This window comes from Dermacentor silvarum, chromosome 1, assembly GCF_013339745.2.
Source record: "Dermacentor silvarum isolate Dsil-2018 chromosome 1, BIME_Dsil_1.4, whole genome shotgun sequence".
In the NCBI taxonomy this organism is placed as follows: domain Eukaryota; kingdom Metazoa; phylum Arthropoda; class Arachnida; order Ixodida; family Ixodidae; genus Dermacentor; species Dermacentor silvarum.
This window is the reverse complement of record NC_051154.1, coordinates 213,314,498-213,326,511: the sequence shown is the minus strand read 5'-3', so window position 1 is coordinate 213,326,511 and position 12,014 is coordinate 213,314,498. Positions and strand designations below refer to the sequence as shown.

The 12,014-nt window shown below is 44.3% G+C and overlaps 1 protein-coding gene across 1 annotated transcript in view; it reads right to left on the bottom strand.

The window, feature by feature from the left end:
• Positions 1 to 213: 213 nt before the first annotated feature.
• Positions 214 to 12,014, bottom strand: part of LOC119436746 (core histone macro-H2A.1-like) — a 46,778-nt gene continuing 34,977 nt past the window's right edge. Inside the window, exons 5-8 of the mRNA XM_037703730.2 lie at positions 10,451 to 10,541; positions 5,876 to 5,965; positions 2,452 to 2,620; positions 214 to 489 (exon numbers count right to left, since the gene is read on the bottom strand). Of these exons, the coding sequence (XP_037559658.1) occupies positions 324 to 489; positions 2,452 to 2,620; positions 5,876 to 5,965; positions 10,451 to 10,541 (516 nt within the window). The 3' untranslated portion in view covers positions 214 to 323. The remainder of the gene's footprint in view (positions 490 to 2,451; positions 2,621 to 5,875; positions 5,966 to 10,450; positions 10,542 to 12,014) is intronic.

The window sequence follows — 12,014 nt, the reverse complement described above, 5'->3', positions numbered from 1 at the left end:
AGTGTTTAACATGCTCTTGAGGGTGAGTCACAGGCAATGACTAACAATTAGACATGTCTCATGAGCTCAACACGGTGTGGTAAAACATCCAATTCATTGCAGCTTTTAAAATGTGAAGTGGTGTCCTATCCTTCCATCACTTCGTGACAAGTCAAGACAGCCTGCAAGAAAGCGAGCACGTACCAAGTTTACAAACGTAATTATAACGTGATGTGTTTTTGCAGACTTCAGTGTTCTTTAGTTCCCACTGAATGGGGTGCCACTGTTGGCAACTCCAAACTGACCAAATGGTGACCACCCCCAGGAGCTATGATGGCAGCAATTTAGGAGTCCAGCTTTGCCAGCTCACTGGTGTAGATGCCAATGCTCTCCATGTCAGACAGGACAAAGTAGACCTGCTTCAGTGAACTTCCCATGATATTGACAAAGTAGCTGGAGATGGCCCGCAGCACTGACTGTGCTGCAAGCTGCTTCTGTGATGGCGATGTGCTGAAAACAAGAGTAACATGTACTGTAGCATTTTGAGGTTTGCCATTTGAGGTTTGCCATGGTAGTATCCGATGGATACTACCGTGGCAAAATTGCTCACATTTCGCGCCTAAACAATTCCTACAGCGTACCACACCGCTATAAACAGCGGCCAGGTTGGCCGCTTCAGCGCAAGGGGGAAATAAGTGTTAGCACAATATTCATCCTTCATCTTCTTCACCTGTATACTGGGTGTTCAAAATTAAGCTTTACGGAATTTTAGAAAATCGCCTATGGCAGGTAGCATAATTCTTATCAGTGAGCTGGGTTATTCGAAGAGGCGGACATCAGTAGCACGAGAAATCTAAACACATATTAAACTAATTAACAAACATTCACTAATTAACTTCTTAGTTAATTACTTCACAACACATATTGAAATTTACTAATTGTAGTCAGTGAGCTTGTCAGGTGTATCCACTTGGAATTAATTTCCAGAATGACACCGGTTTGGAGATATGCACCATCAAACTCGCCGTAACACTGCACTGTTGTTCCACTTACTTTTTTACCAAAATGCTGTTCTACAGATAGAAGCAGAAAAGTAACTGCAACGCCCATGTATTTTGTCCCAGAGTTTGAAAAATAATATCTCAAAACTGGTGCCCTCCTGGAAATTCATTTGAAGTGGATGCATCTTGCAAACTTACTGGCACACAAACGATAAGAATTATGCTACCTGCCACAGGCGATTTTTAAAAATTTCATAAAGCTTAATTTTGAACACCCGGTATAATCTCATCACTGTGCGCGTCATCTTCGTTCAGCGCATGGCTCAGCCGAATAAAGGCATCGAGACAACAGCTGTGCTGCTGCCTTTCATTATTTTTTTTTCTTTCTAGTAAAGCTTGCAACCAATAATTAACTTGTGCAGGCAATTCACACTAGTGATTCAATTTTTTTTTAATGAAGAAACGTATCATTACAGAGTGCACAATAATTGGATACTTAATCACTCTGTAATTACGTTGACTCATCATAAAATGCAGATAGAGTCATTCTACCACCTTGACTTGCTCTTAATGGAGTCTCCTGCACTTTGGCATAAAATTATGTAAATTTCATACATTTATCGACAGTCGATCATAATTCATGACTGAAGGGGATATTTTTAATGCGAAATCATTACTATATGCCCCATTATGTGAAAATTCGGACACGGTGTGACCTAGCGATGATACCAAAAATGGCCGACAGCGCAAAGAGTGAAAACACGTCAAAAATGCTCAGATTGACGTCAAATTTCTCAGAGAGGTTCTGTAAACAAAGTACATTATTTAAAGTAAAAATGTGGGTAAATTTCAGTGTGGGTAGGAATCGAACGTGGGCCTCCGGGGTGCAGCACGAGCACGCTTCCTCGACGCAACGGCGGCTCCACAGTTCTGGCTCACTAAAGGAGTGTCTAGTGCGTGCATGATTGCACACGTCACATCACAGCCATCTGGCTGACTAAAGGTTTCACCAAAGGGACTATAAAGCTTTTGCATTCCCCCACGTAAGCAGTCTTAAGTGTGTCTGCCAAATTTTTAAGTAAAATCCTCCTTTTCAGATAAAATTCTTAACATTCTCAGTGAATGTGAAATAACAACATATTTTAATTATTGCATTACACACTAAAATTTGACAGGGTAAACAAGTTTCTGAAAATTTGTGCAGTTTTAGTGGAAAGTACTTTGTAGCTAAACGGCTAAATAATTTCATACCATGAGGCCACTTGTAACACAGTTTGTAAAAGTGCAAGTTATTGATAAAGTCTATGTTGGATGTGCCTCTTTTTCTTCTTTCTTTTTGTCCAGGTTAGCAACCACATGCACAAGATCATTGAAACTTAACCACGTAAAAGAACACAACGCCCACAGTATATGCACGGAGCCACAAGGATTAGGTTTAGAAGACACTGCTTGAAGGTACCATGGCACGTACTTGTGAGATACCAATGGTGGGATGGCAAGGACACGGATGTTCTTGTCATCGGCCATTACAAGGCAGTTGCGCACACACTTCTCAAGATGTTCCATTGCATTGGCACCAGTGGGTACATGGCAGTGGATCACGTGCTTTGCTGGAAAGTGGTGGCCTGGGCAAATGGCCACTGCATGACCCATAACAGAGCAGGTGTTACAAGGGTTCACTGTGCAGAACCCAAGTAAAGCTCAAAAAGTAATGGCTAGAACACTGGCTAGCAAATGCACTTAGACGGGAGTTTTTTTACTAACACAGAAGCCTAGAGACGCAAGTTTAGACACACAAACTAACACACTAGCTTAGAAACACGGCTCAAATTTTCCTGTAGAGGCCTCATAACAGTAAGCAATGTGCCTGTGTCGCCTGCAGCCTTAAACACTGCACTCTGTCTCTCAATCAGAACGATCAACAAGGTATTCTAGGGTTGACAATCCACTGATGTAAGAAACAAAGTCGAAGGAAACCAAGTACAGATGTCAAGGTTAAGAATGATGCTCTGATGTTTTGTTCACAGTACTGAGATGAGTATGGCACTGCTAAGGTCAAAATACTTGTATACATTATTATTTTTGGCCACCAGAAATATCAGAAGTACAGATTAACTGTTGCGTCTTACTTATCAGTGACATTTTCTTATGTGAAACTATAGTGTACACAAGACACATGTATACCATAGGGGGTATGCACATGACGTCATTCGTTAGGAGCGCCAGCGGCATCCACGGTAGCCGCCATAACTTTGGTCATGAGTTCGCGCTGCCTACGCCAGCAAGCCTGCATCGCCAAGCAGTTACAGTACCGTACAACATCCTTTTCAAGTTGGCTATTGACTTGGCTATCGAGTGGTGTGTCGTACGTCAACAATGCACGTGGGTTGAGTGAACCAGCAAAATCACACTATCAAAACAAAGTGCAGCTGTGTCGACCTGCTCGAACTCAAAGTTGATGAGCTTCACTGTGATGTTGTGCTACTGCCTCGCGTACCTCTCGCAGACATCTAAGACTACCTTGTGAAAACAATGAGCTTCGTGACCTGCGAGAAACAAAGCCTACAAGTCGATGGAGAGCCACAATTCTCTGACGAGCGGCTGGGTGCAGCAGCCGTGCGTCAAAGTGGTCGCAGACAGCATGATCGTTGTTGTTGTTGTAGCCTCAAAACATGGCTCGTAAATTAAAAAAGTTAAAGTTTTATGGCATTTCTCGGGCAGCAAACTATGGAAACCTGTGTGGATTGCGCCACAACAGTTACCGAATGCCTTGACTATCGGGAAGCGGGTCCACTTGCTCGGGGCTGTTTTTAAATGGTGTTTCTGTGAACATAAACAAGCGCACGGCACCGTGCATGCATTTAGCAAAGCAACACTAGTGTTTAGTGCTAATAACTGAGATGCTCCTTGCTTTCACGAGAAAGAAGTGTCTTATTTTTAACTTCCCACCAGAGTAACATGATTGCCTTCATTACAGAATTTACTGCGTGTGGTCCACATTGCGTCATGTACGGTGGCATTAATGTTGCGTCACAAAAAAAAAAAAAACCCTGGGAACTAAACACTGATTCACAGCTTTCATAATTTTCATGGTGCGTAGATTCTGCAGGTCTTGCCAAACCAATTTTTTTTGCCCTCCCAACTTCGTCATTCACAATCATTCAATGAAAAGCCACTCACACCATGGCTTCTCGTAAAAGAAGAAGGCGAGGTGCTGGCTGCACACTGCACCTGCAAGGAGGCCTTGGAGAGGCATGCTCGCACATAGCTTCAGTGCCCTTTTAAATTTAGGTTGTAGTGAAGAAGAGAGATAACCAGGTGTCGAGAAGAACCCAACCTGGGCAACATTCCTATTGCCGGGATTCTTTCTTGTGTGATTGCTGCAGCCAAACACAGCAAAGTTCACCATGACACTGAAGCTCAGTTGATGCACAGCCACGGCACGTAGCCTGTCCGGATACACAAACGCTGTATGTAGACCTGTTCAATAAACAAATACCAACAGCACTGTGCACGAAACACTGAAACGTCCATGCTTATACAGTTAAACCTGCTTATAACGAACCTCCATATAACAAATTCTTGGATATAACGAAGTTTTTCTATTCCCCGCCGTTACTCCATAGAAGCACATGTATTTGAGACCTCTACGTAACGAAGAGGCATCGGGAGACCCTCTCGAAATAACGAATTTTCCCCGTCGACAACCTAGAGATTTCGTCCCAAATTTTATCATTTTTGCGCGAGCAGCAACCTTCTCTGCCGCGACGGAATGCGAAGCGGCGGCGTCGCGCTTGGCGCACTCGAATTCACGGCTACTGCGAGACGAGAGCGAGCGCACGTGTGCGAGGCGGGTCTGCATCCCTCGACCAGGCAATCTTGCTGCAGCGGGTGTGACATTTCCCCCTCCCTTCATTCAAACCTGATCCCGCCGCTTGCTGCAGCTGGCCTAGCCCGCCAAGCCGGCACTCTCCTTTTCCAGTTGATGTTGCTGAAGTTTTTTTTTTTTTTTTTGCAACGTGCTGGCAGCGCCACTTTTTGGTTACTGCGCAAGTCTCTGCGCTTCACTTCACTAACCTGACACTAGGTGACACTATACGACGCTACGACGCCATCGTGTCACTCGCTCTTCGTTTCCGACGCCTCGAACTTGTGCGAAATTACACGCGTCCACGCATCCAGTACCTGGTGTGACATTCCAAAGATGAGTGCTTTGACGAAGAAACACAAGATATTGACTCTTGAGGACAAAATGGCCATCTTGGACGCCGTTTCTGGAGGAAACGGGTGCATGTTACAATCGAGGGCACATTAGAATCGAGTATATATGATAAGCGTTTCTTTTTCAAATTTTCTTGCCGAACTTGCATATAACGAAACCCTCTTTATAACAAAGTTTTTTGGGAATTTGTCAATTTCGTTATATCCAGGTTTAACTGTATATCAGTGACTGGTTAGGTCCACAAGACGAACGGCAGGTAAAAAATAGGAATCAGACGTTTGCGCGAGGAGAACCGCTGTTATTTATCCAACGCTCCGCAACAGAAGCGACCGTAAACATGGCAGGGCTGCCCCAATGACGCTGTCACCGCCTTGCGGATCGAGCTCAGTGCATACCCCTTATACCAAAAGTATAGTGTAAATGTGCACATAGTTTTTTGAGAGGTTTGAATGTCCAAAGACTTCTATAGACAACTACATATCCTGTAGTTCTAAAAAAAAAAAAATCTGCCTAGTTCACTTGCTTTTTCCTTTAAAGCTTGTCTGCAGCTCCTTGGCACATTGATAAACGTGTTGTGGGGTTCCTTTTATACCAGGAGGCTATGAGCAGCTATGTGTTTTGAATTGTGTTAGCTCAAGCACCTTAAAATAAATTAAAAACACACTAGCTTCACCTCCAGCAGTCTCCAAAGGCCCATGAGAAGCCAGCAACTCTCTCACTTCTTGCTGGAACTCCTTACCACCTGCCTTCTCCAGGACTTGGCCTAAGGAGACAGAGACAGAGCGAAGAAAACATTGTGTAACATGTTACAAGAGCATGTGGCAATGATAAAGTAGATTTAAATTACTCTTACCATAAAACGAAAACTACAGACACACTAGTAGGCCATAAATAATGGTGTAGGAAGAGCCATAGAGTAGTATCTATTGTCACATTGTAGTGACGATGAAGAACACAGCAAAACTGTGAATCACGAAACTGACGTTTGATTGGGCGAACCTGTGCTCAGAAAAACAAGTAACAGTCAAGCAGTATGATACCAGCAAGCACAGACGTCGATTGTAGGGAAATCTTATCTTTGGGTCAAGCACGTCGGCTTTTATACTTGACTCGTCGAAGGTTCTAGTGTAATCACTGGTGCCTGCGTGCCTTCTAGAAGGTACTACACAATTCGCGTCGCACATACAATCAGATGACAACAGACACAAGAGATTGATTCAACAATAACATTCGAGTAAGTACCAAATCATGCAGGCGCGTCTTGTGCTTAGCGATAACATTAAGTTGCTAGCAAATGAAATGCAGTCCCTGAGAAAAGGATAAATAAGTGCATGTGTTACTACATTTGTATAGCTAAAGGAAAATATTTTGCATAATTTTATCTTTAAGGTTGATCTGTCAACAACATAGCTGCCAACCTATGAACACTAAAATTAATAAAAACCCCGTAAACGTGGCACAGACCCCGTGGCACTAGGGTGGGGGGGAGACAGCACACATATTTTTTAAAAGCTTGCGCTGAGTACACAACTTTTGTGGGATACATAGGCACTTTATTAAGAATGATTTCCCTTCGGGCGTCACACAAAGCAGAACCAAACTTGGAACAGCACAAACAGACAAGCAACACACTTTCTTTAGATGACAGTGATTTTTTCAGTGACTTTGCTGTTGCCGATTTCACCTGCTTCAGGAACTTTCCTGAATAAACTTGCTCAAAGCAATAATTTATTTTTCATGAAACTTGATACAAAATTAATAAAACCGTAAAATGAGTCAAAATATGCAAACTTTGCGGAAACATTGGGAAAGTTGGCAGGTATGCAACAAAATGAGAGTGGCTGTTCTTAGGAGGATGCTCATTATTAGAAAAGTAACTAATAAAGGTTTCTTTCTCTGTCATACCACAAACCGAATCAAATTGTCATGTCTAACGTCCCAAAGCAACACACAGGCTGGCTATGACAGAGGCTGTAGTGGTCCAAATAAAATTATGATCAACTGCGGTTGCTCAATGTGCATTTAAAACATGGTTACAGTGAAACCCCGTTATGACAAAACAAGATATAACAAATAAAAGATCAAGCAAAGTGAGTGAAATCCCCCTTGAAATCCCCACTGTAGTACATGGAATAACGGACATAACAAAGCAATTCTGACTCCCCTTTCAACTTCTTTGTAATAAGGTTTTACTGTACAGTTCCCGTTCATTAAAAAGGCCCTGAACCACTTTTTATTGAAGCGGAGAAATGCATTTGAAGTTGAAATAGGCTATTTCAGAAACACTTTGCAGCAAAAAGTGCTTCGACGTAATAGTTCAGCGGAAACCCGCTACGTGTAGATAAGGAATTAAATGGAAAAGGAGACATCCACACAATTGTAGCAGCTGCTACAAAGAAAACCCATACGGGTTCCTCGAAAGAAAAGCCTTGCAGTTGAAGAAAAATTCGTCCTGGTCCGGAGCTCGAACCCGGGACCACCGCGGAAAGGCAGTGGTCCCTCGAACCCGAGCAGCTGCCCCGGAAAATGGGTGGTCCCGGGTTCGATTCTCGGACCAGGACAAATTTTTCTTCAACTGCGAGGCTTTTCTTTCGAGGAACCCTTTGTAGCAATTGCTATGATTGGGTGGATGTCTAATTTTCCATTTAAAAAGTGCTTCAATACATTCAGCAGAAGCAAAGTTATTGGAAATCAAACACACCGTTCGTGGTGCTCCCGCTTCTTCTTCAATGATTTGCACTGTGAAGGCTACGGCGGAGTGGGGTGTGCCCACAATGCTCCGCCTACTGAACGTCACCGTGGCACACAGTTCAAATATGACTTTGGATGTCAACGTAGACGCCCGCCACTATTTCCAATTTGGTGCCTGTGATGCACCAAACGTGGCTGTCTTCAATGAGCCGCAGTGTGCTCAGCCAGTTAGGGTGTCCCAATGTCCTCCTCACCGGCATCGAGGCACCCTAAGTCAGTGGCCTCATCGCGGCAGCCTGCGGCAGCTGTGGTATCCACGCTATGTAGCAGACAGCAGCTACATGGAACTGCAGTGTTTGCTTTGTGCACAACTTGGGTTGAGTGCATGCTCGCACACATATGCTTCTGTCTCGCTGTGCTACGTAGTACGGACTGGCTTTGTCCTGCACCAGCTTAACTGATGCATAGTAGCTACATCCAACTTGCGCATTTTAAAGCGCTATCAATAGCTCATTACAAAGCGAAGTGTGCCAAGGCACACCAGGAGCAGCCAGGAGTGAGTACGGTTTAAGTTTCGCACGGTTTGAGGCTAGTTGAGTGTTCCAAACTAGCTGAAATTAGCGAGACCAGATGGCTACAACACCAAGGAGCTGGATGGCCAAAGTTTAATTCCTAATCGTGCGGCCACGCGTGAGCAGACGATAGTCGGCTTCTTCCAGAAGTGTCGAAATTCGAAAGCAGATTTTCACTTACTTCAGCCTGTTTATTAAACTGCGTCAATAAATATACACAGTAACAGCAGGAAGAAGCGCACCGATCCAAAAACCCGTCTTCATTGATGTCAGCTATTCACAAATAGCAGCCGCATATGGGAATGGGCTTTATTACGAAATAAAGCGTCCAGAAAGAAGAAGCGTTTGAGAGAAACGTGATTTTGCGCTCCGCTTACGAGCTCCACGCGCCACGCAAGACTGCAGAACTTGGCTGAGCTGTTGACAGCAGCGAATGCTATTTGAGGACTTTTTCACCAAGTCCAAGGGGTGGTTCAGGGCCCCTTTAAAACAGATCCACATGCAACATACTTTCGGACATAATAGACTACACTTATCACTTAGTTTGGTCAATCTTCTTATTGTTTCTGCAATCACCTCCGGGTTCCAATAATCAAACACTAAATGGTGGTATATGCAAAGTTTCATCATTTCACTACATATTACAACACTTTACAACACTAATTTAAGCTAGAATGTACTTCAAATAACAGACCTTTCTTGTTGGATTACTATGGTCTGTTGTACCAAGCATACACTGCATAAAAATGTTTTTCTATTCCGCCGAATTGGAATGCGGCTGCTGCAGATGGGAAAAAAACCACTGCAGCACGTATAAGAAATATAACTAATGAAAGGTATTCTGTTATGTCTCTAAATTTCTATAGTGATCACAAAGCATTACTTATTTTTACATACTGCCATCTTAGTGCAAAACACATTGACATACCTGCCAACCACAAGACTTTCAAATTCGTAAACTCGCGACCGGGGGGGGGGGGGCACGGGAAACGACTTCACACACACTTGGAAGTACTGGTAGAGTCTAGTGCTGACGAGGCTTCGAGCACGCCATCACACTTCGCAGCCGCTACGGCTACGAAACACCGGAGTGCCGGAGTCGCACTGCGCCCGATGCAGCAGCACGTCGCACAAAAAAAAGCGAGGCCCACAAAACAGGTCATACTCGCGAAAAAAGACTAGCGAAGGCGACAGGCGAGACAAGCCACAGCCTCCAATACAGAAACTGTGCCTGCCGCATCGACCCGAAATCGCCGTCGTCTCTGGGGGGGGGGGTCTCTATGTTGAGAGTAACGACAACCAGTGACGTCCGGCCGCCGTCAGGTCGTATAATGACCCGATGACGAAGGCAACGTCACAGAGTGAAAAATGTCCTTACTCTGCAGACAATAATGATTACGGCGCACACCCCCATCTCTATGCACCCCTATGTAAGTGGCGCCCCCGGCCACCAGCAACGGTGTGACTTTATTAGGAATTTTAAAAAATAATTTCTCGAATATAACCACTTTTCCTTAAAAATTGAACCAAGATTCGTAAAATCGTAAGACGGGTCCAAATTCATACATTGTACGGAAAATTCGGAAGAGTTGGCAGGTATGCATTGATCCACTCCACTGATCCATCTATCCTTTTTTGTGTGCTTTTTCTTTGTTGTGTCAACATAAAGATTATGTCAATCAATTCATGCCGTACTAATTAAGTTTGTTATTCATTAATTAAAATCGGAAGTTAGCACACATACTTGTAGTTTCTCTTTTTATTTCCTCATCCCATGTCTGGTGCTGTAAGTCACAACATGATTAACAGCAATGACTATAAAGAAGCAGAGAGGAGTGCAGTGGTAAAATGGGCGACTTCTGAAAAATGCGTCACTTGGTAGCACATTACACACAAGAGCTAAGTGAGTAGGCATAGCAAGAAAAAAAAATAATACACACACTAGAGCAAACAATGGTAGGTGGGCAGCAAGCAGAAGCACTCACCTACTTCCCCAGCAAGGGAGAAGTTTGCATTGGTTGGGTGGATGGCTGCATCAACTATCACGCTTGCCATGTCTCCTTGGATCACAGTGAGCTGCAGCGGTGCCAGACACAATGTTACATGTGCAAGGTCACCCCACCCCTACTTTTTTTTTTTTTTTCGCCTAGCAGTAAAAAGTAGAACAATGTTTTATATAAGCAGGCAGGGGCAGTAACAGTAGCAATCCAGCAGTCATGCCTGATTTGCTACACTGAGAAGACTTTTCTACATTCACACCCACACAGCAAGGCAAAATGGTTTTTCTGACGGGGGCCCAACCATAGAGTTTTCTTGCGTGCGCTCACATACATAGTTCGATTACACTATGGGCAAGCTCGCTGGTTGCTCTGCTGCAAGTGAGCCGAGCTGCGACTCCACCGATGCGGACTGCTGCCCAAGTGCCGAATCGACAATATATCTATTTCAGTGTATTTACTTGTTTATTCTAAGCATTTATGCAAGCCCATCTATATTCACGAATAAACAAAGCATGTTCACCCATGCAAAATATTTTTTTGTTGCTTTATGGTCCCTCAAAAATGCGGTAATTTTTTTTTAGAAATAGGCCAGTCTGAAGATTTTAAATCGGCAATAAAGAAATTTGGCTCTGGGGGGTCGCGTTTGGTGAAACAAATTGATCTTAAAAGAGTTAACGTATAAGGACAACTGATATTTCAGACACTTTACAGGGCACCATGTGACAATTCGGACCCCGACTGGACAGCTGTAAGCTAATTTGGCTACTGAGACAGCAAAAATAGCAATATTTTCATTTCGAGACATCGGGAAGCACGGTGTTGTGAATGGTGATGGTCCGAGGGTCCACGAAGGTTCCATGTATGGTGCCGTGCCAGGTGCCAAGAGGAGGAGTTATCCAGGGAGATTAGGAAACTGTTTTATATACACTGTACATGGTATATTACAGGATGGGCTCCATGATATTGGAGCCGTCTACGTGCTAACATCTTTGCATGTGGTAGCGTTTACATCTCCGAGCGTTCTCCATGGTCGAGCGTGCTCTACATCGTCAAGCGTGCTCTACATGATCAAGCCTCAAGCGTCTGGTTCGGCGCCGGCCTCCTGTGCCCCGAAGGACCGCCAGACACAACAGCACCCCCGCCGCCAGATGATGCATCGGGAGGTCGAGTTGTTCCATGCAGCTCGGCCGGTTTGATGCCTGCTTCGCTCAACCCCATGGGGCCGCTGCTTCCAGGAATGATGATTTTCCACCAAAGGCCTCTTCATAGGTGGGCTCTGACTGGGCTGCAGAAATGACAAGCTCCAAGCTCCAAGGAGCGACCTTTGTCAGCCACACACAATGCTGCAAGCGCCACTGCAAGCCACTCTCATCGCCAGACTTTACCAATTCCAAAAATCTGACTGCCCCCTATCTAAAGAAAACGCTGGAACACAAGGTGCTCGTTGATCCGGACAAGTACCAAAACTTCCGATGATGTGTCTTCGCAAATAGACACCGACTGGGTTTATGTAATGAAGCTAGGTAATTATGAATCAGAGCTTCCACAG